The sequence below is a fragment of the Podarcis tiliguerta genome (genome assembly GCF_965153285.1).
Source record: "Podarcis tiliguerta genome assembly, chromosome: 2".
Lineage (NCBI taxonomy): Eukaryota > Metazoa > Chordata > Lepidosauria > Squamata > Lacertidae > Podarcis > Podarcis tiliguerta.
In genome coordinates, this window is record NC_139535.1 from 9343386 (window position 1) to 9367587 (window position 24202).

General features: G+C 45.4%; 2 protein-coding genes and 1 long non-coding RNA gene across 5 annotated transcripts in view; 1 reads left to right on the top strand and 2 right to left on the bottom strand.

Moving 5' to 3' along the window:
* Positions 1-905: 905 nt before the first annotated feature.
* On the bottom strand, positions 906-17126 carry LOC310670583 (zinc finger protein RFP-like). 2 transcript variants are annotated; one of them, XM_083426147.1, is made up of 7 exons: positions 16661-17122; positions 16088-16183; positions 14721-14951; positions 10798-10820; positions 9914-10032; positions 9324-9356; positions 906-2089 (listed from the first exon to the last, which is right to left on the bottom strand). In XM_083426147.1, exons 1-7 carry the CDS (start codon positions 17084-17086, stop codon positions 1569-1571), a joined length of 1449 nt encoding a protein of 482 aa, XP_083282273.1. In that variant the 5' UTR covers positions 17087-17122; the 3' UTR covers positions 906-1568. The 2 variants fall into 2 exon arrangements, with proteins under 2 accessions (XP_083282273.1, XP_083282274.1); XM_083426148.1 differs by lacking the exon at positions 9324-9356 and having other exon boundaries at positions 16661-17126.
* Positions 17127-17216: 90 nt separating this feature from the next.
* The window catches only part of LOC310671100, a 31276-nt gene continuing 24290 nt past the window's right edge, over positions 17217-24202 (top strand). Inside the window, exons 1-2 of the long non-coding RNA XR_014507781.1 lie at positions 17217-18433; positions 18613-19138. This is a non-coding gene — a long non-coding RNA (uncharacterized lncRNA). The remainder of the gene's footprint in view (positions 18434-18612; positions 19139-24202) is intronic.
* The window catches only part of LOC310670550 (zinc finger protein RFP-like), a 37272-nt gene continuing 33022 nt past the window's right edge, over positions 19953-24202 (bottom strand). For both annotated transcript variants that reach the window (XM_083426064.1, XM_083426063.1), the window contains exon 8: positions 19953-20732. In XM_083426064.1, the coding sequence (XP_083282190.1) occupies positions 20215-20732 (518 nt within the window). In that variant the 3' untranslated portion in view covers positions 19953-20214. The remainder of the gene's footprint in view (positions 20733-24202) is intronic.

The following is a 24202-nucleotide window of genomic DNA, read 5'->3' on the forward strand; positions in this document are numbered from 1 at the left end:
CAGAGACTTGCAGGGGAAATTATGATGACACACAAACGTTGCCAACATAATATAGGTCAGGGATGTCCAACAGGTCGATCGTGATCTAGATCCCCGGGATGTTTTGGTAGATCGTGGTCGATTGCTGGGTCCCTTTCCTTAACGCTGGTAAAATCCTGCCCTGCCCCCTCGTCCCACCCTCCATTGTTGCACAATCTGCAACGGAGATTGACTCAGTGAGGCTGTTTGTTTCCATAGCGATCTGTCAGTGGCTGTTCCCCTTTCCATCCTCCTCCCTAAAAAAAGCTCAACAACTTCTCCCTGAACCCTACTGTGAGTAGATCGCAGTCTCTTGGGAGTTGGCCACCCCTGATATAGGAGGTGGAACAAGGGGAGGCGGCTCTCAGGCAGGTGGGGGGGGGAGAGATGTCTTTTTTCCAACATCTGCCACCACCCTGTGGGAAATGCAGGGAAAGGAGAGCAGGCTGCACCGGTCAGTAGTCAGTGGTGCCGATAGTGGAGCCAGAGTGAGTCCTGCCCGATCTTTGAGAGGGGTCAATTCCACAGGCATGTGTTGTTCCAGCTGTTAGTATCTAAGGAGAGAAATCAGATGCACCTGGTGCCGAAATGACGCTCCTTGGGGGAGCACTGTGTATTAGGGGTGGGGCTGAGGAACACAGGGAAGGTGCCCTGCATAATATATAGGGCAGCACAGCCCATGGGGCCCCTTCCAGAAGCTCCCGGACTGCAGCTCCTATCCTCTCTGACCCCTGGCCATGCTGGATAAATCGGAGGGGAGTTGGAGTCCAGCATTATCCAGAGGACACCCCATTTGATGCCCCTGATAGACAGAATCCAGCCTGTGAAGAAGGAACTTTAATGCATCCACTCAAAACACATTTAACTGAGCAGAAGCCCCACTCAATGCAATAAGGTTTACTTCTGACAACGTATGGAGATGGCGAGGCTGTATTTGCAGAGGGCATTTGAAGACGATGCCCTGTTCAATTTCTTTTTCTTTTTCTTCCCATCTGAGGTCTCCAGAGCAAGGAGCTATCCTGCCTGACGTGGGTGAAGGGGTTGGTTTTTTAGTCATCTGTTAATCCAATGATGCATGCATTTTCACAGCTGCATAAGGTCTTGTGGGGAGAGGAAGGTTTCCTAGAATTACGGAATTGCGAGGGGTCCTGAGGGTCATCTAGTCTCACCCTCTGCAGTGCAGGAAACATTTGCCCAACGTGGGGCTCAGACCCACAACCCTGAGATTAAGAGTCTCGTCCTCTGCCAAATCAGACATCTCAAATGGAAAACAAGATTGAAGGTGAGAAAATTTATTAGGACTCCTAAAATTGTGACTGTCTCTTTAAGAAGTAAGCTGCAGAGGGAATTCTGGCGAAAGGAAGGAAAATGCAAAGCAAGAGCAACCCATTTTTGTTTTGTTATTTCTGCTGATTTTGACTGGACTGAATCCTCTCAAAGGGCCCTTGGAAAACTGCCCAACCTGCTCTTGGCGGGTAAATGGTTTTTATGTCAGTCACTCTGGTCTGGAGAGAAACTCCTGCTGGGCCTGAGAGGCAGATTTAGTCTCCTCAGGAGATAATGAGGTGGGTTTTATTATTTCTCCACAGAAGAAAATAAGGCAGGAGGGTCTCTCCAGAGAACGAGGCTCCTGAGAACGTGTAGAGTTCGGCTCCTGAGTCAGAGTCAGAAAAAGACACACGTCCCCCTTCATAGTCCAGAGTCACCCGGATCCTCCTGGGCTTCTCCCTCAGGGACAGAAGAGAGAGATCAGGGGATGTCCAGGCAAAGTACTTCCTTCCCCACTTCCCCACAGCCCAGATCCCTTCCTCAGGTGTAAAGGAGAAGCGGCCCTTTCTCTCCACAGACTCCCTGGTGACCCCCAGAGTCCAATATTCCCCACTCCCCACATTGACTTCCCAGAAATGTCTGCCAGTTGTGAATCCCTCACATCCCAACACACAAGGCCGCTTGTTGAATCTCTCAGGATTATCAGACAGGGCTTGACGTTTCTCTCCCCTTCTCACGCTTTTCCGATCCTTGGACAGGATGAGTTTGGGATGGGCTGTGTCTGGATCCAGAGTGACATTTGCTGTTGTGGAGAAGATGAGGGAAAAAGAAGATTAGGCAGAGTCAGATGAGAGACAGAAATGGACACCTTGATGAATAAATAAAAAACACCCCAAAACCACAGATTCCCTTTCAGATCAAAGGGATTTCTTTGCATCGCATTCTAGGCTGAAACTCCTCCTTGCAGACTCTCATCAGAATAAATATCTTCCTTGCTGGTTTTTAAATCAGTTTTCTTCACTTTCTTATATCTGATGTGTATGGTGCCTGCCCTCCTCTCAACCCAGGCATTTTCTAGGAGGAAAAACCACCCAGGAACCCTTTTACTCAGCTCTTCTGTGTTATCTAAGGGGAAAGAGAACAGAATTGGAGGCAGGAGAGAAGAGAAGCTGCTTTCCTCTGACAATCTCTGTGGGAATTGGCCTTTGGGGACCTCTGGGTTGGGCTGGGAGATGAGGACCCCCCTGTTCTAATAATAAGGATGATGATGATGATGATGATGATGATGATGATAGCATACTGCCCTTTATCCATAGGTCTCAGGGTGGTTCACAGCATAAAAATACAACATAAAACCACATATAGGCCTCCCCTCACTTTCACGTGGGTGACGTTCTGGGCCCTCGTGCCCACAAGTGAAAATTGCATTAAGTGGGGAGCCTGTTTATTCCTGCTCTCCATCTCTCTCACCCACTTGGTCTCTCCTTGCCTTCCTCCATCTTGGAAGTTTAGGCCTTGCCACCAGGGAAGAGGAGGCAGGTGGCAGGGCAATTTTACAAAGGACTGCTTATTCCATGCTTCTCTTTTGGATTTAATATATACCATAAGACTAGTTCCCTGGGAGAAGGAGGAATAACTCAAAAAGTTACCAGTCAGGGGCTTAGACATTCATGGCAAGTGTAGGGTTATTTTGAAGAGCAAAAAGAGGACACATTTGCCAACTTCTACCCTTAACCATGGATCGCTATGACGACACTCATTTTAAATCATAGAATCATAGAATCATAGAGTTGGAAGAGACCACAAGGGTCATCGAGTCCAACCCCCTGCCAAGCAGGAAACACCATCAGAGCACTCCTGACATATGGTTGTCAAGCCTCTGCTTAAAGACCTCCAAAGGAGACTCCACCACACTCCTTGGCAGCAAATTCCACTGTCGAACAGCTCTTACTGTCAGGAAGTTCTTCCTAATGTTTAGGTGGAATCTTCTTTCTTGTAGTTTGGATCCATTGCTCCGTGTCCGCTTCTCTGGAGCAGCAGAAAACAACCTTTCTCCCTCCTCTATGTGACATCCTTTTATATATTTGAACATGGCTATCATATCACCCCTTAACCTCCTCTTCTCCAGGCTAAACATGCCCAGCTCCCTTAGCCGATCCTCATAAGGCATTGTTTCCAGGCCTTTGACCATTTTGGTTGCCCTCCTCTGTACACGTTCTAGTTTGTCAGTGTCCTTCTTGAACTGTGGTGCCCAGAACTGGACACAGTACTCCAGGTGAGGTCTGACCAGAGCAGAATACAGTGGCACTATAACTTCCCTTGATCTAGATGCTATACTCCTATTGATGCAGCCCAGAATTGCATTGGCTTTTTCAGCTGCCGCGTCACACTGTTGGCTCATGTTAAGTTTGTGGTCAACCAAGACTCCTAGATCCTTTTCACATGTACTGCTCTCAAGCCAGGTGTCACCCATCTTGTATTTGTGCCTCTCATTTTTTTTGCCCAAGTGCAATACTTTACATTTCTCCCTGTTAAAATTCATCTTGTTTGTTTTGGCCCAGTTCTCTAATCTGTCAAGGTCGTTTTGAAGTGTGATCCTGTCTTCTGGGGTGTTAGCCACCCCTCCCAGTTTGGTGTCATCTGCAAATTTGATCAGGATGCCCTTGAGTCCATCATCCAAGTCGTTGATAAAGATGTTGAATAAGACCGGGCCCAAGACAGAACCCTGTGGCACCCCACTAGACACTCTTCTCCAGGATGAAGAGGAACCATTGATGAGCACCCTTTGGGTCCGGTCAGTCAGCCAGTTACAAATCCACTGAGTGGTAGCATAGTCAAGACCGCATTTTACCAGCTTCTTTACAAGAATATCATGGGGCACCTTGTCAAATGCCTTGCTGAAATCAAGGTAGACTACATCCACTGCGTTCCCTTCATCTACCAGGCTTGTAATTCTGTCAAAAAATGAGATCAGGTTCGTCTGACATGACTTATTTTTCAGAAATCCATGCTGACTATTGGTGATCACAGCATTCCTTTCTAGGTGCTCACAGATTGTTTGCTTAATGATCTGCTCCAGAATCTTCCCTGGTATTGATGTTAGACTGACTGGGCGGTAATTATTTGGGTCCTCTCTTTCCCCCTTTTTGAAAATAGGGACAACATTTGCCCTCCTCCAGTCTGCCGGGACTTCGCCTGTTCTCCAGGAATTCTCAAAGATGACTGCCAGTGGTTCTGAGATCACATCTGCCAGTTCTTTTAATACTCTTGGATGCAGTTCATCTGGCCCTGGAGACTTGAATACATCTAAACTAGCCAAGTATTCTTGTACTATCTCCTTAGTTATTCTGGGCTGTGTTTCCTCTGCTGAATCATTTCCTCCAAATTCTTCAGACTTGAATACATCTAAACTAGCCAAGTATTCTTGTACTATCTCCTTAGTTATTCTGGGCTGTGTTTCCTCTGCTGAATCATTTCCTCCAAATTCTTCAGGTCGGGCATTGTTTTCTTTATCGGAGAAGACTGAGGCAAAGAAGGCATTGAGGAGTTCAGCCCTATCTGTGTCCCCTGTTTGCATTTCACCATCTTCTCCTCTGAGTGACCCCACTGTTTCTTTGTTCTTCCTTTTGCTACGAACATACCCATAGAAGCCTTTTTTGTTGCTTTTAACCTCTCTAGCAAGCCTGAGTTCATTCTGTGCTTTAGCTTTTCTAACTTTGTGTCTACATGTGCTGGCTATTTGTTTGAATTCCTCTTTGGTGGTTTCCCCCCTTTTCCATTTTTTGTACACATCCTTTTTTAATCTTAACTCAGTTAAAAGTTCTTTAGATAGCCACCCTGGCTTCTTTAGGCACCTTCCATGTTTCCGTCTCATTGGTATTGCCTGAAGTTGTGCTTTTACTATCTCCCTCTTAACAAACTCCCAGCCATCATGAACTCCCTTTCCTTTTAGTATTACTGTCCATGGGATCTCACCCAGCACTTCCCTAAGTTTTATGAAGTCGGCTTTCTTAAAGTCAAGAAATTGAGTCCTAGTATGCTTGGCTGCTCCTTTCCGTTGTATAGTAAACTTCAGAAGAGCATGATCACTTGCGCCTAATGATCCTTCCACTTCTACCCCATTAACCAGGTCATCGACATTGGTTAGGACCAGATCTAAAATGGCTGTTCCTCTTGTTGCTTCTCCCACTTTCTGGACAATGAAGTTGTCTTCAAGGCCAGTGAGGAATCTGTTTGACCTTATGCTCTTGGCTGAGTTTGACATCCAACAAATATCTGGGTAATTGAAGTCCCCCATTACTACTATCTCCCTTCCTTTTGCATGCTTGGCCATCTGTTCCAGGAAGGCATCATCTATGTCCTCCGTTTGGCTTGGGGATCTATAGTAAACTCCCACAATGAGGTCACTATTATTCTTCTCTCCCTTAATTTTGACCCAAATGCTCTCACTTTGGCTTTGAGGTTCTAAATCTTGGATCTCTTCACAGGTATATACATCCCTGACATATAACGCCACTCCTCCTCCTTTCTTGTCTGGTCTGTTTCTCTGAAATAGATTGTATCCCTCCATTTTTACATTCCAATCGTGGGACTTATCCCACCAGGTTTCAGTGATGCCTATTATGTCATATTTAGTTTGCTGTACCAAGAGCTCAAGCTCATCTTGTTTATTTCCCATGCTTTGTGCATTAGTGTACAGACATTGAAGTCCATTAGTCATTCCCCCGTGTCTCTTATTTAAGGATTTTTTCCTCCCACCACTAGGTCTGCTTGCTGTTTGCTCCATTTGGTCTATGACATTTGGATGATCATCTTCATCAATTAATAGACTCCTACCTTCAGGAGCACTGTCTCCCTCCCCCACATTAGTCAGTTTAAAGCCCTCCTGATGAGGTTTCTTAGTTTTTTGGCAAAAACATTCCTCCCAACCGTTGTGAGGTGCAGCCCATCGCTTGCCAGAAGTCCATCCTCAAGAAACTGCAGTCCATGATCTAAGAATCCAAACCGTTCCTGTTTACACCATTTGCGAAGCCAGCTGTTTACTTCCACTATTTTCCTCTCTCTCCCTGGGCCACGTCGTTCAACTGGGAGGACAGATGAGATGACGATTTGTGCATTTAATTGCTTCAATTTCCTGCCCAGAGCCTCGTAGTCTCTTTTGATCTTCTGGAGGCTATTGCTTGCAGTGTCATTGGTTCCCACATGAACCAAGAGGAAGGGGTATTTGTCAGTGGGTTTTATGATTCCTTGCAGTCGTTCAGTTACATCTTGGATCTTAGCCCCGGGGAGACAGCACACTTCCCGAGACATCTTGTCAGGCCCACAGATCACTGCTTCTGTTCCCCTCAGTAGGGAATCCCCTATCACCACTACACGCCTTCTCTTAGGTTTGGTCAGGGTTCTTCCGTGAGCGGTCCGTTCCAAGGTCGCCTGCACATTCCCTGAGGACTGACTTTGCTGCTCATCTTCATATACGTGATCGACTGTAATGAGGGAGAGATCCTCAAATGGAGTCTGCTCTTCGTCTTCCATGCTAGGGGAGAGGACCTCAAAGCGATTGTGTATTTCTAGACAATCAGAGCGAACCCTGGGCCTCCTACTTCTTTGAGTCACGTTTCTCCACATATCGGGCTCCTGTGTTGGTGAACTAGCCTCCTTCTCAGGGGAGTCCCCTGTCTCCTCCTTGGTGGAGATGGTGTGCTCTGTTGCTTCCAAGAAGAGCTCCAGCTCTCTAATTCTTTGGAGCGTAGCTACACGTTCCTCCAGTTGCTGGACTTTGTCTTTTAGGAGGGCAATCAACATGCAATTGCTGCACGTAAAGCTGCCTGCAACCTTTGGCAAGATGGCAAACATTGCGCAGGAACCGCAGGCGACTGCAGCTGTTCCCTCCCCCTCCATCTTGAGAATGTGTCGTTGGGCTTGAGACTAGCTCCCCTAAATCTAAAAGATGGTTCAAACTGCGCACGCCTATCGGCGCGCGCCACTGCCCTGCAAACACTGATAAGCTCCTCCCACAGCTAATCACCTGCCTCAACAGAAACCCTGCCCCCTCTGACCTTTGACCAGGGAAAGCAGCTAATCATCCACAAGAATCACACACACAAGAAACCCCTTTTGGTTCCTTCTTCAGCCGCTGCCCTGCAAACACTGATAAGCTCCTCCCACAGCTAATCACCTGCCTCAACAGAAACCCTGCCCCCTCTGACCTTTGACCAGGGAAAGCAGCTAATCAGCCACAAGAATCACACACACAAGAAACCCCTTTTGGCTCCTTCTTCAGCCGCTGCCCTGCAAACACTGATAAGCTCCTCCCACAGCTAATCACCTGCCTCAACAGAAACCCTGCCCCCTCTGACCTTTGACCAGGGAAAGCAGCTAATCAGCCACAAGAATCACACACACAAGAAACCCCTTTTGGCTCCTTCTTCAGCCGCTGCCCTGCAAACACTGATAAGCTCCTCCCACAGCTAATCACCTGCCTCAACAGAAACCCTGCCCCCTCTGACCTTTGACCAGGGAAAGCAGCTAATCAGCCACAAGAATCACACACACAAGAAACCCCTTTTGGCTCCTTCTTCAGCCGCTGCCCTGCAAACACTGATAAGCTCCTCCCACAGCTAATCACCTGCCTCAACAGAAACCCTGCCCCCTCTGACCTTTGACCAGGGAAAGCAGCTAATCAGCCACAAGAATCACACACACAAGAAACCCCTTTTGGCTCCTTCTTCAGCCGCTGCCCTGCAAACACTGATAAGCTCCTCCCACAGCTAATCACCTGCCTCAACAGAAACCCTGCCCCCTCTGACCTTTGACCCCTACTCTATGTAGGCTTTCAAAATACCCCTACTCTATGTAGGCTTTCAAAGCTGTGATATACTGCTAGTAGCAATGTTCTTAACTTTCAACAACCTGTTAAATATGTACATATGGACTCTCCTTTAGGGCAGGGGGGTGTTAACTCTTGCCCTCCCAGACTCCTTCCTCAAGATCTTGTAGCTGAGCCAGCGTCCTTTTAGTTCAGCCACAAGAGAAGGGTTTTATACAGGATGTGGCTAGCTGAAGATGCTGCTCTGTTGCGACTCTCTGCTCTAGGCTAGCTTAGCTGGGTGCCTTAGATCTGAGTCTAGTGCACTAATCCTTCTGGGCAGTTTCTATCCCCCCCCCCCTTCTGCACCTTCAAGTCCACCCTCTCTGCCTTTGTGGTACAAACAGCAGGGCCAGAGTCAAGCTGTACAGAAGAGACTCTTGACCCCCATGAAACTCTAGTCCCCTCCACTCCTGTGAATTGGGGTCTCCATGTGTGAAATTTATCTCTCTGAAGATATCTGAATGACTGAACATCTGAGGAAGCAAAAAGACAGGCTTAACAGGCTACAATGCAATAGCTAAAAACAAAACAAAAAATAAATCTTTTTTACAAAACATCACCATATCATAGCGTCTGTTGTTTCCTTCTTTCAAGCAAAAGATTAAATCATGCAAAGACGACAACTGTAGGCCTAAGTAGTGATGTTAAATATTCTTCAAAAGATTATTCTTGGGAATGTAGTATCAGTAGGCCTAAGGAATTAAAATAACTAACGTGTTTAGCTGTAATTCCTGCATAGCAGGGGGCTGGACTAGATGATCTTTGGGATCCTTTCAGACTCTGCTATTCCATGATTTCATGGGAAAATCAGAAATGGTAAACCATGCTAGAAAATGTCGGAATAAAATAATTCAAAATCCACAAATGAAACGGGGATCCCAACTTAAAATAAAGGGGGAAACCAGAATAATAGTCTACAGGCAGGAAAGGAACTCACGACTGGTGTGCAGGTTCTTCTCAGGGACAAGCTCTGCCCCCAATCCAAGCCTTCAACCTCCCTCCCAGTTCATTAATGGGGCAGACAAAGAACCCAAACACCACTAGAGGACTGTTACCCAGAGTTACGCCATTGATGGGGGTCCCAAAGTCTGCAGCACAGATGGTTCAACACCCATGAAATACCAGTCCCCATCCCTCCAGTGAAATTGTTCCTCCTCTGGAAATTTACCTTTCTGAATCAGTATTCTGTATAACAGAGCATCTGAGGAAGCAAAAAGATATAAAGTGTAAGGGCAACACTCTTCCACCTGAGATAAATCTCCATACAAAACTAACCTTCCATAAATTCATAATTTCAAAAATAAAATCATAGGAAGAATCTATGAAAATAACTAAAGCTTTAAAACTCAACAATCATAAAGCAAGCTTACTTTGTCCCTGAAATTGGGCTCTACATTTTTGGACTGGGGGCTTCTTAATGCCCTTTGACTCAATTCAGAGCAGGAGAACCTCCAAAAGGACAAACTCAGATTGTGCAGACAGGGAACTAAAAGGAAAATGAGGTTCCGTAGAATTGTAAACAGATGCACATGGGAGGAAAAAATCCTGACTTTGCTCTACACTCTGGTTCAGGCTTTCTTTACAGGATCCAGCATCACAATATACATGGGCCATTCTGGGGGACAGGAAATGAAGGCTGGAGCACCAAGAAGGAAGGTATCCTGGGGTTACTCAATTCCATGCAGTAAGAGCCTGGCATGTTCAGTTCTGAAGAAACACAATTCCCAGTGTGAAATCCTGGCAGCCATTTTTCATTACCTTCCCATTGTTTCATTGTATCCTCCACAAGGTGATTTAGATCACAGGATTCCAAGATCCTGTTCCTTAGCTCTGGAGGGAAAGCCAGTGGCTTCTCTGGACTCTCTCTTTCCTCATACCTGGTGAAAAGGAAAACAATGAATGGCCCCATTGTGGCCCCATCTCCCTAATTATTGCAGGATATCTCAATAACATGAACAAAGTTGAAGTTCATTTCCCACCAGGTAATTTTCAGGATTCAGTATGATCTCTTGACACCCACCTCCAATCCCTGGTCGGTGGCTTCGTAAGGATGCTAAACAGCACAAGGGACAAGATGTAACCCCAAGCGACACCACCGGAGGGCTCCCATGGCTTCAAACAATGCTGCCCCCTAACAACTTTCTGGGAAGGTGCCAGGACTTAAGAACCAAACCCCTGATGTAGAATGCCTGCAATCCCTCCCTCCCTGAGCTTCTCCAGAGGATGTGAGTGATGTCCAAAGCTGCAAAGAGTTGGGTGGCTGCTACTTGGACAAGATGCTACTTGGACACTGAAATCTGTTGGTACATCCTAAGCTCTTCCCAAGCATCTTTGGCACTTTCTCTTCTAGATTTTTGGAATTACCACAAAGTCCATGAACAGAAAGTGCAAGAGAAAGAAAAGAGCCCCCATCCCTTTGTGAAGGGATGTGGGGAGGGAGGGAGGAGGCAGTTGACCATGAACCTTGGAGGGAGAGTTGGGGGGCTACAAGTTCAGAAGAGGGGCTCTACTTTTACCTGTGAGGTGCTGCAGGGAGTGAGTCCTACAGTCTCCCCCCTGCAGCCCCTGGAGGGCCATGTCTGAGGTTCTTGCATCTCAGCTTCAAAGAGTGATGCTAATGGAAATGAGCCAGATCCACTTACCTCTGCAAGGTCCTTCTCACATCCTAGAGGGAAAAAGAGAAGGGAATTCACTGCACACCACAGGCCACACTAGGAAGACCCCCTCAGACCCTGCCCCTCGGATGTCAGTCTGCCTGGAACACGCCAAGGGTTTGGGTAGGAATGGCGGAATCAGCCAGTTTGGGTTTCTCACAGCTTTTATTTTTCCAATCTGAAATTATTGATTGTTCCGATATCAGGTTCTCCAAATTTCCACATCAGTTTGCCATTATTGTTTAAAATCCTTATGAAAACCCACCAGCATTTTAGGGAAATTTCACGTTTGTGGGTTCAAGAGACGATTCACACCATCTGTGGTCTTAGATTATAATTTAATAACTTTAATCCAGTTTGCATTGTGCAATTCAGATGTAAGTAAGCCTACAGGAAAATCCTACCAGGGCACTGTCTTCCATAGAAGTCCCCAAATTCTATTTTCCATCTGGAAGTAAAAAAAAGCACCTGCAGCATAAACTGCCTCCAAAGGGGTAAAAAAACAGCTCAGTGTTTCTTTGGGCTCATCCACACTTCTGCTTTTCCTGTGCCCAGAAAACACGAGTCCAAGTGGTTTTGTCTTTGCCCTGCCGCTTTCCCTCAGGAAACACCTGCTCCTCGGTGCAACATCAAAGCAAACGTCTATATAAAAGAAAAGAGAAACTCAACATAAAGACAATGGAGGAGTATTTAATGAAGAAAAAGGTGCAAAAAATATCAAAGAGTAACAAAATTAAACTGAATGAACCAACAGAATTAGAAGAAATTCAAATGGCAATAAAGGATTTGAAGAGCGGGAAGTCGCCGGGACCGGATGGATTCAGTGCAAGATATTATAAAGAAATGAAACACACTCTACTTGTACCATTGAAAGAAGTAATGAATAACATATTGAAAGAAGGAGAAATACCTGAGACCTGGAAAGAAGCATATATAGCATTTATTCCCAAACAAGACTCTGATTTAACACAGGTTAAAAATTATAGGCCAATTTCATTATTGAATAATGACTATAAAATGTTTGCAAATATTTTAGCAAATAGGATGAAAAAGATATTAAAGGTAATGATTCATAAGGATCAAACAGGTTTCCTTCCTGGTAGGCAGATGAAAGATAACATAAGAAATGTAATCAACATAATAGAGTATCTGTCAAACAGGAAGGATAAACAAGCGATGTTGATATTTGTGGACGCCGAGAAGGCCTTTGATAATATTTCTTGGGAATTTATGTTAAAGAATTTGGAATATATGGATATGGGTCAATCTTTCCTGAGTGGTATAAAGGCAATATATTCGGAGCAGAGAGCAAAATTAATTGTTAACAATGTTATAAAAGAAAACATTGTCATAACTAAGGGTACAAGACAAGGGTGTCCTTTATCTCCATTATTATTCATTTTGGTCCTAGAAGTCTTCCTAAGAACACTTAGAAATAATGAAAAAATAAAAGGTGTGACAGTTGGTTGTAACGAATATAAGGTTAAAGCCTTTGCCGATGACTTGGTTATAACTATAGAAGATCCTAAGCAGAGTGTCAAAGAGGTGTTAGAAGAGATAGAACATTTTGGTCAGGTGTCCGGCTTTAAGTTAAATAGGAAAAAAACTAAAATAATTGCTAAGAATATGGATCAAGAGACAATAGAAAGAATACAGCAACAAACAGAGATGAATGTGGTTAAGAAAGTTAAGTATCTAGGGATTACGTTAACTCCCATGAGTACTGACCTGTTTCAAAACAACTATGTACCAATATGGAATAAAATTAAACGTGATCTAGAGGTGTGGGGAAGAATGAAACTATCATTATGGGGAAGAATTGCAAAGATAAAGATGAGCGTGCTACCGAAAATGTTGTTTCTGTTTCAAACAATTCCAATAATTAAAGGTGTGACAATATTCAAAGAATGGCAAAGAATAACGTCAATATATATCTGGCAGGGCAAGAAGCCAAGAATAAAATTTAAGATATTAACAGATGCAAAAGATAGATGAGGCTTTGCCCTGCCAGATTTAAAGTTATATTATGAAGCTTCGTGTCTTTGCTGGGTGAAAGAATGGATAAAGTTAGAAAACACAGAATTGTTGGATTTAGAAGGTTATGATAATAGATTCGGTTGGCACGCGTATTTATGGTGTGAAAAGAATAGAGTGCATAAAGGTTTTGAAAACCACATCTTTAGAGGATCGTTGATTGAAGTCTGGAATAGGTATAAAAATTTATTAGAGTTTAAAACTCCATATTGGCTATCACCATTGGAGATAATGAGTGTGAAAAAGATCAATATGACAGGGAGATGGATTACATATGAGAATTTGATATTCAAAGAAGGTAATAAATGGAAACTGAAACCATATGAAGAAGTTAAAGAAAATGTGAATGACTCGTTGCACTATTTTCAGTTAAATGCAATGTTTAAAAAAGAGATGTCAGAAAGAGGTTTTCAGGAAAAGAAATCTAGGTTTCATCAAGAAATCTTGAATAGTGATGTTAAAATTTTATCAAAAATGTATAAATTATTACTTGAGTGGCATACAAAGGAAGAAGAAGTAAAATCAGTTATGATTCAGTGGGCCAAAGATTTTGGTTATAATATACAATTTGATGAGTGGATAAAATTGTGGAAAGAAGGAATGAAATTCACTGCATGCACTACAATAAAAGAAAATGTTATGAAAATGATGTATAGATGGTATGTAACACCAGTGAAACTTGATAAGATATATAAAGTCAGTAATAAATGTTGGAAATGTCAGGAAAAAGAAGGAACATTTTATCACATGTGGTGGGAGTGTAAGAAAGTGAAAGGTTTCTGGGAAATGATTTATAATGAGATGAAGAAAATGTTGAAATATACTTTTGTTAAGAAACCAGAAGCATTTTTGTTAGGAATATTAGGGAATGAAATTAAAAAGAATGATGTGAAATTATTTAGGTATGCAGTGACAGCAGCTAGAATTCTGATGGCCCAGAAATGGAAACAGGAAGAAATGCCGATGAGGGAAGAATTGAGAATGAAACTGATGGAATATGCAGAAATGGACAAATCAACGGAGAAAATTCGGAACCAACGTGACCAGAGATTTTTCGAGGACTGGAATAAATTTACAGAGTATATCAAAAATGTATGTGAGGAGCAATTAACCCTTGTTGGCTTTCAATAAGCTCTGTGAAAACGATTGATAGAAACATTGCTTAAAAGATATGATAAGATTAAGATTGTTAAAGCGCAATATAAATTTAAGAAATGTGAGTAATTGTGATAATATGGAAAATTGTCAGACAGGCTGAGGGAAGTCTAAAAGATGTATATGTTAGAAGTGGGTGTTAAACATGGATGGAATGTATATTGGAAATTGAATAAAAATTAATTATAAAAAAAAACACAAAGCAAACGTCAATCCAGAGAAAACCTGGCTGAGGTTTGCTCTAATTCAGCAGTAAACAGTGGATTTTCCTGGAGGAAAGGGGTGGGACAAGCAGCAGTCTGGATGAGTCCCTCTGTCTTGCTCTTTGGTCACTGTGAGTGAGCACCATTTTGGGCCGATCTGTATCCATGGGGAAGGGGATCAACCCAGAAGTTGTGTAGGAAACGGGAAGAGAAGCTTGGTCAAGAGACTGGCTCATGTCGGAAGGAGGCCTGAACGCATCCTAGACGAAGCCCCACACAACTGAAAGGCATTCGGAGACAAAGCATCAGCAAAGAGCAGAAGATCAGCTCCCGTTCCATGAAGAACACAGACGAATCTCTAGTCTGCATTCAGGTGAGTTAAGCATCCCAGGTCTCTTGGGTCTTCCTGTCCATTACAAACCTGACCAGAGGCTTCTTCAACTCAGCCCCTGCACTCCTTGCATACATGAAAGGGCAGCCTTTTCCTGGAGCCTTGGGCTGTTCCTGCCACCGTCTTACCTGCAGGAGTTCACTCGCTGGCTGCTGACGCTTCTCCTCCATCTCCTGGATGATCCTCTCAAGAGAGGAGAGTTTCCTGGAGAGTCTGGCCAGCTGCTCATCCCTTCTCCCTGCAATCTCCTTCTCCACCTCTTCCACATGAGTCAGCAGACGTTTTTCTTGTTCTTCCAGGAACTGGCGCAGTTGTCTGAACTTCTCCACAATCTTCAGCCTCTCCATTTCTGTTAATTTCTGCAGGAAAAGAGGAGGTCTGAGTGTGGAAGGTGCTCAGCCTTCAAATCACCAGGAAGAGAATTATGAGAATTCCACAGGGAGGACACTTCTGATTTTTCAGAGACATGAAACCTCCAGTGGCTAAAGATGTAAACCTTTATTTTGAGGGGAGGCCCTCTCCATTGTTCTTTCTATTTACTTCTATTTTGCAGAGAGCTATAGACTAAAGGAAGGAGCATTTTTTTTAGCCATGGATGTTCCCTGCATGTTTTGGGGCATGGCATAGCCAGAGTTCTAAATTGTCCAGAGAACACCCAGGGACATAAAACACCCCTCAGTTTAGGCTCGTGCCATTTAGGTGTAGGAAGGCAATAGAAACAGAGAACAAAGTGCAGAGTTCATCCCCATAGCTCCCTTGTTTTCTGTAAAGGATCAAAATGGCCTGAGTTTCCTAAAGATGAAGGAGAGCACACATTTAGAAAGACAACTCTTTAGTAATATTTATGGTAAATCAGGATTTGAATTGACCTGCTTCCACCCTCTCAACTCACAATTCCTCAGGCTTCTCCTTATATTATTCATATAATATAATATAATAAACGACAATGGGAAACAAACTCTATTTGGCTGCATTCAAAGGTGAACTTACATAATTCACAACTGCTGAAAAAATATGGAGAACGAAACAGAGCAATCTTTTGAAATTCACACCTCTGAATTTTTCAAGGTTGAACAAGCCAGGTAATGTTCACAAAAACTGTATTTATGAGGGTAAAGCACATTTCAAAATATTTATACAAGGAGGTAGCCACCCTAACATCTGATTCATTTTCAGAATAATAAATTAATAAACAAACTGATATGGAAAAAGGAGAAATGGGGAGAAGCTGAAATGGGCAGATTTCCCCATCCCTCCTCAGTCCTGACTCGATTCTTCAAGTGCTTCAGTGGCGTAGCGTGGGTTGTCAGCACCCGGGGCAAGACAAGTAATTTGCGCCCCCTAACCCGTGGATTTGCGCCCCCTAACCCGTAGATTTGCGCCCCCTAACCCTAACCCCCAGATGTTGCGCCCGGTGCGGCCGGCCCCCCCTGCACCCCCCACGCTACGCCACTGAAGTGCTTGTTCCCTCACTAGTAACAACAGAGACACTTACCAGGAGGTCTTTGCTTTCCTTGTCCAGTGCTGCTTGGTAGGCCAGAATTTCCTCTCTCTCTTTCCTCAGAATCTCCAGGCGGCGACAGATCTCTTCCTAAAGAGAAAAGGAACAACTCAGGTTTGATTGAGACACACAGAGAGAGGAGGTGAATAGTATGCTGGCTTCTTGCGCCCAGTGGCCTTGCTATAATAGCAAAGTAGTTTACTGGAGGAAATAAAAGTCCAGAGGTTTTCAACCTTTTTGGGTCCATAGCTCCCTGGACCAGCTACCTTTTTTCTGTGGCATCCCTGTGGGGCTCTGGGACCCAGTTAGGTCACCCCTTGCTTACAGACTTCTATCTAGTCTTTGCAGATGGTACTCAGGGATATCAAGGGAGATCCCTTTGTCCCCCTGGAAGAGAGAAAGACTTCAACTCCCTCTTCTCAGTCATCCCAGGAGCCCTCAGGCTTCACCTTGGCTGCTTTTTACATAATAAACAACGATGAATTCATGCCATGCCTACTTTGGACCTGAGAAGTAAAAAGAAAGCCTCCCAAGAAAAATCCCCCTCAAGATCCAGGGATCTCCTACCTTGTATTCCTCAAAAGCCTCCTTCAGAGGAATCACCTCGTGGTTTTTGTGCTCCTTGGATCTGTCACACACCAGGCAGATGGGGGCTTCATCCTCCTTGCAAAAGAGTTTCAGGGGCTCCTGGTGCTCCTCGCAGACTCCTCCTTTTCCTCCTTCCTCCTTTCCCTCTTGAAGGCTGAGATTCTGGGCTATTTCCACCATATTAGCCAGTTGCCGGTTGGGGATGAGGCTCCTTCTCGGGACTCTTTCTCTGCACTGAGGGCAGGAAGCCTCTGCCTCCGATTCCCCCCAGCACTGGATCAGGCAGGATCGGCAGAAGTTGTGCCCACACTCTGGGATGGTCACTGGATCCTTGAAGTAATCCAGGCAGATGGAGCAAGTGGCTTCATCACGGAGACGCTGGATGTGACCCCCCGCAGCAGCCATGGCTCCCTCAGGCAAAAGTCCCGAGTTAAGTTTCGTTTTCTCCCTTTTCAGCTACTGGGAGTTTCCCTTCTTGGAAATGACTCAGTGATCACGTGCTCCTTATTTTTTTTTTTTTTAAATGTCTCCAGGGCTTTGCAGTTGCTGAATGTTTTTTCAAGGAGCAGCAAATTCTTTTTGATTGTGTTATAAGAATTTTGAGTTGAATAAAGGTTTCTTTTCCTCTGTATCAATAAGGGAATAAATATTTGCTATCAGAAAAGTCTCCCCACTTGTCTGCCCCCCTGCATTGCTCCCTGTGATGCTCAAAACCACGCTATAGTCTGCTGTATTGCTTCCTTTTCCAGCCACAGTGAGATATTATAATTGTGTTCACCATCTCTGTGCTAATGTTACTTTCTTTCATTTTACTTTTATGTTGTCTCCCTACTGAATGTAACTTTGTATGATGACACACAAACGAGGCCAACATCATGTAGGGTATGGAGGAAGGGGAGTCAGCCCTCAGGCAGGGGGGGGGGAGGTGTCTTTATTCCATCATGTGCCACCACCCCGTGGGAAACACAGGGAAAGGAGAGCAGGCTGCCAGATCTTTGAGTCCTACCGGATCTCTCAGAGAGGTCAATTCCACAAGCATGTGTTGTTCTAGCTCTTAGTATCGCAGGAGAAAAATCAGATGCACCTGCTGCCGAAATGACCCTCCTTGGGGGAGCACTGGGGTACGAAGGGGGTGCGGGGGCGTGCCATTCCAGGTACCCTTTAGGGAAAGGGTACCATCGCGGATGCTCCCCTGGGATGCGCGGGACCTGCGCCGCACGCTGCGCAACCCCGGGACGCGGGCCACGCCCCAGCCTGTTCTCCGCTCCGGGGGCTGCAGCTTGTTGCTCCGCCACTGTGGGGGTAGCACTGTATATTTGAGGTGGGGCTGAGGAGCAAAGGGAAGGTTTCCTGCGAAATGTATGGGGCAGCACAGCCCATGGAGCCCCTTCCAGAAGCTGCCGGTCTGCAACTCCTATCCTCTCTGACCCCTGGCCATGCTGGATGGGTCGGAGGGGAATTGGAGTCCAGCATTATCCAGAGGACACCCCATTTGCTGCCCCCGATAGACAGAATCCAGCCTGTAAATAAGGAACGTTAATGCATCCACTCAAAACACATTTAACTGAGCAGAAGCCCCACTCAATGCAATAAGGTTTACTTCTGACAACGTGTGGAGATGGTGAGGCTATATTTCCAGAGGCCATTTGAAGATGACGCCCTGCTCAATTTCTTTTTCATTTTCTTCCCATCTGAGGTCTCCAGAGCAAGGAGCTATCCTGCCTGACGTGGGTGAAGGGGTTCATTTTTGTTGTTGTTGTTTAGTCATTTAGTCGTGTCTGACTCTTCGTGACCCCCTGGACCAGAGCACGCCAGGCCCTCCTGTCTCCCACTGCCTCCCCCAGTTTGGTCAAGCTCATGCTGGTAGCTTCAAGAACAATGTCCAGCCATCTCGTCTTCTGTCGTCCCCTTCTCCTTGTTCATTTGTTAAGTCATCTATTAACCCAATGATGCATGCATTTTCACAGCTGCATAAGGTATTGTGGGGAAAGGAAGGTTTTCTAGAATTGCAGAGTTGCAAGGGGTACTGAGGGTCATCTAGTCCCACCCCCTGCAGTGCAGGAAACATTTGCCCAACGTGGGGCTCAAGACCCACAACCCTGAGATTAAGAGTCTCGTCCTCTGCCAAATCAGACACCTCAAATAGAAAAGAAGATTGAGGGTGAGGAAAAGATTATTTATTGGGACTGTTAAAAGGGTGAATGTCTCTGGAAGAAGTAAGCTCAAGAGGGAATTCTGGGAAAAGGAAAGAAAATGCAGAGCAAGAGCAACCCATTTTTGTTTGGTTATTTCTGCTGATTTTGACTGGAATGAATCCTCTCAAAGGGCCCTTGGAAAACTGCCCAACAGGCTCTTGGCGGGTAAATGGTAAATGGTTTTTATGTCAGTCACTCTGGTCTGGAGAGAAACTCCTGCTGGGCCTGAGAGGCAGATTTAGTTTCCTCAGGAGATCCTGAGGTGGGTTTTATTTCCCTCAGACAAAAGGGAGGAGGGTCTCTCCAGAGAACGAGGCTCCTGAGAATGTGTAGAGTTCGGCTCCTGAGTCATAATGCATATGGCTCCCTCGCTTGCCACATTAAACAATTTTCCTCATGTTCCCATCTTGCTGAACCTACGTGTGCACAGAACAATTTATTAAACTATTAAACATGTACACATGGACTCTCCTTAAGGGCAGGGGGGTGTTAACTCTTGCCCTCCCGGACTCCTCCTCCAAGAGGAGGGGAGACACTGCAGAAAAGGCCCGTTCTTGTGTTGCCACCCTCTGGGCCTCTTGAGGAGGCGGCACACAAAGAATGGCCTCAAAAGCTTCCTCCACACTCAGCCCCCACCTTCAGTCATCATTACCTTGTAAGTGAAGTTAGGCGCTTCTGCCCCAAATTTCATTACTTACCATTTAGATATTTTTATGTCCATTTAGTCAGTTTGAAAATACAATCAATCCTTTTTAGTTCCCACCACCTTGGACCATTGAAAGTCCTCAGTGAATTTGGCCACCTCATTTTCACCCAGAAGCCCAGATAATTTCTGAATAGTGGATTCTTTCTTTTTAAATTTTAATCTTCTTCTTAGTTGTTTACCACAGAGAAATAAGGCCAATCAAAATCCACATCCCACCCGCAGCTCTCCAAAATTTGGTGCTCTCACTGACACAGGTGGCAGTCAATTCCTAGCCAATGAATATTTGTTTCCTTTCATTTACTTCTTTATTTATTGCTAATGCTTAATGAAGATAGATAACAGCAATCGAGTGATGGAGGGTTTGGGGGGGGGGGAGAGATTATTTATTGGGAATGTTCAGGTGTTTCTTTTTAAAAACTCCGCTGCAGAGTAAATTCCGGGAAAGGGAAGGGAAAAGAAGCAATTTTTGTTTGTTTTGTTGCTTGTGCCGATTGTGACTAGAACGAATCCTCTCAAAGGGTCCCAGAAAAGCTGCCAAAAAAATGCTCTTGAGAGGGAAATGCTGGTTTTATATCAGTCATTCTGGTCAGGAGAGAAACTTCTGCTGGGCCTGTGAGGCAAATATAGTGTCTTCAGGAGATACTGAGCTGAGTTTTACCTCCACCCAGACAAAAGAATGGGAGGAGAGTCTCTCCAGAGAACGAGGCTCCTGAGAATGTGTAGAGTTCGGCTCCTGAGTCAGCATCAAAAAATGACACACGTCCCCCTTCATAGTCCAGAGTCACTCGGATCCTCTTGAGGTCCCCACTCAGGGACAGAGGAGGGTCATCAGGGGAGGTGCAGGCCCAGTACTCGCTTTCAGACTTCTCCACAGCCCAGATTCCTCCCTCAGGACTGAAAGGAAGAAAGCTCCTTCTCTTCACAGACTTCCTGGCAACCCCCACAGTCCACCATCCCTCGCTTCCCACAGCGACCTCCCAGAAATGTCTGCCTGCCGTGAATCCCTCACGTCCCAACACAGAAGTACAATTGTTGAATCTCTCAGGATTGTCGGGCAGGGCTTGCCTGTTATCTCCCAGTCTCACACTTTTCCGATCCTCGGACAGGATGAGCCTGAGATAGGCTGTGTCTGGATCCAGAGTGACATTTGCTGTTGGGGGGCAAGATGAGGAAAAGAAGAGAGAGGCAGAATCAGCCGAAAGTCAAGAGACGGACATCCTGATCCAAGAAACAGCCCAGGAACCAGACTCCCTGTCATAAAAACAGGACTTATTTGCATTGCATTTAGGGTTAGGACCCTCCTCTCCTTCTTCCAGACTCTCATCAGAATAAACTTTGAATAAAAACCATACTTGTTCTTTTTATATTCAATATACTTCCTATATTGTGCCCTTCCTGTCAATTCACAAATCTTCAGAGTAAAAACCCCCAATAATTTTTTATTCAGCTCTGCTGTGTCAGCTAAGGAGAGGGAGAGGGCAGAAGAGAAGGGAAACTGCTCTCCTCTGACACACTCTGTGTGAATTGGCTATTTAGGGCTCCCAGGGGATGGCGAATGAGGACAACCAGTTTAGATAGGCAGACAACAGCCATGGACCCTTTAATGCCCTCACCATGGTTAGAATCGGGGAGAGTGTCAATGCGGACCCAATTCTGCCTCAGCTGGAGGCAGAACTAATGCTGCTTCAAGGGTTCCCTCTCAATGAGGGAGACAAAATTAGGCAACCTAGCAGATAAACGGCATTCCTTCTGGAAATTCCCACCGCAATTGTATTCCTTTGTTTCTGAGAAGAGGAGCAAATGACCAACTGTAATTTCCCTGGCTTTTCTATTCTTACCACAGGGTGTCACTTTGCCACCAATCCAATTCTCAACATCAGATACCCTTTTAAATGTGGTTGGGTTGGGTTGGGGTGGGGTGTTATTGATTTTTGTTCTTGTTTTTATCCTGTATTTTCTACCTTTCTATTTTTAACGTTGTGAACAGTCCTGAGATCTACAGATGAAAGGTGGCATACAAATTTAATAAATTATAATAATAACATATTTAATGGTTTGTTCCGCAAAATAAGATTGAACCAAGATATCTACAATTCCTGAGTCCTGACATCGGGGGAAGATTCGGCTATAAGAGGCTCTAACAGGGAATGTGGCTATTTACAAGGCTGCCTCTGAATCTTGGGGGTGTCAGGCTTGAGGAATTATCTCCCCCTCACCCTGTTGGCACTAAGAGGCAGGAAAGAAACAAGAAAGTTATTATGTATGATTTATTCAGTTGACACAGTAAAGACCAACGAAAAGAACTCACTCTGAATGAAACTCACCTACAGGTGGGACCTAACACCAAGAAAACTAGTGCTAATACGCCCAGGAACCACACCAAAATGCTGGAGAGGGTGCACCTCCACAGGCACATACCTCCACATGTGGTGGGAGTGCCCCCAAATCCAACTATTCTGGACAACAGCCATACAATAAATGTGTAAAATAACTAAGCAAGTATTAGAAATCATCCCAGAATTGGCCCTACTAAACATCTTCCAAGACAATAATGTCCACTTACACCACAAAGAACTCATAACCCACATACTTTCAGCAGCCAGAAGCATCATAACTAGACACTGGAGAGACCTGTCAGGAGTAAGCATGGACCAGTAGTACCAAATAGTATGGGAAACAGCCTTACTAGAAAAATTAACCAACAGACTGAAACTGACATGGGAACAAATAGAAGAAGTATGGCTCCCCTTTATCACACAGCCCAACAAGACAATGACAAAAATCCACCAACAGCATACAAATCAATATGGCTAACCTGATCCAAAACACCCACCCACCCCACTCACACATGAAAACAAAGATCACAGCCAATCACAAACAAACAACCACACCCTAGGCCAACCCCAACCTCTCTCACCACCAAAGGAAGACAAGTGAATCACAGAGAGCCCGCACAAGTGATGCTGACACAAAACCCCACATATATTAAGTAAAATAGAAACATTGCTACCCGACCCCACCCCCACACCTTTCCCCCCTCCACCTCTTTCCCCCTTTTCTTCCTAATGTCTCAACAAATGAAACTGATCTGTAAAAAATGTTACTTGAAAAAAAGAGAGAGATTGCACATACTTTTGTAAACCAAGAAAATCTTTAATAAAAATACATTCAAAAAACAAACAAACATGGTAAAGACAAGGTATTCTGGTTGTTCCTCCATAACGGAGTTGCTTCCACTTCACTCCTCCCCCTTCCCCCTCTAGCAACAGCATTTGCTTCTATGGCGTCTGTCAGTGGACAATTGCCTTTGAATTCTTTGTTCTCGGATCCTTATTGAACGCCACATTTTGGGAGAAGGGGGGCTGGTTATGCTGTCCAATGACGTGTCACCTTGCTGCTCTGCTTCCCCTTCTCCCAACACTGTATAACTTTGCTGTTCTCCTGTCTCAGAGCTGCTACCTTCCTCAGCGCCCTGCTGTAATTTGAGACTGTCTCTCTCCTCTCTGGAAGCTACACCAATACGGGGCAAAGGGTATTGGCTAGAAATCACAACCCTGTTGACCTTTCTAAAGTCCACAACTAGCCTGCATTCTGGGGTGTCCCTCTTATTCACAAAGAAGACTGGGGACCCTCCAGGCGCTTGGGACGGCCTAATAAACCTGTGTTCCAAGTTCTTCAAGAACTCCCTCAAATCGGCCAATTCTGCCTCCGACATGAGACAACTGGTGGGCATCTGGGCACCAGGCAGCCGGTCTATCTTGCAGTTGTAAGGCCTGCGAAGAGGTAGCCTATCTGCCTCCTTTTCACAGGACACGTCTCTATAGGCCTTATACTGCGGGGGTATGGAACTCTACTCTCCTGCGAGTTTCCCCCTTACCTCTGCCCCTTCGGCTCCTACCTCCTTTGGCGCTTTGAACCCTAGGCAGTGTGCTTGGCAGTATGCTGAAGCAAACGTTATGAAACGCTGCCCCCACGCTATCACAGGATCGTGCTTTGTGAGCCACTTCATTCCCAAAACTGGAGGGTATGTGGCCAGCTTTGTGACGTGTAACATCATTGTTTCCTTGTGGCCCAATAATTCTACCCCCATGGGCTGTGTAGCATAAGTAACTTGTCCCAACACCAACAGCCTGCCATCATCAATGGTTTGCACCTCTAGAGGGGCTTCCAGCCGCTGTCTGCTGCTCCACAAACTCTGAGTCCAGAAAGTCCAGGGAGGCCCCTGAGTCTATGAGGGCCTGCACCTGCGCTGTGCGGCCATTTGGGAATTGTAGCGTCACTGGCACTGCAATTCCAGGGACGGCTGTTTCAACCTGAGGCCCTTGCATCCCAGCCGCCGGCCTCTTTCATGGACTTGGGCTTCTCGTTTCCCACCATTGCTTCCTTAGGCTTAGGTCCTCCCTCTACACAGGCCCAGACAGAGAACCCCCTGCCTTTTTGCTTGGGCACTGTCTTGCCAAATGTCCTGGTTTGCCACATGCAAAGCAACGGCGAGTCTCTCTGCGGCGCCTGCCTCCATCCATCCATGCAGCTTCAGGAGTCACCCTGCCTGCTGAGCCCAGCTGCATTGGTTCAGGAGCATCTTCCTGCCTGGGTGTGCTGCCAACTCTCTTTTCTGGC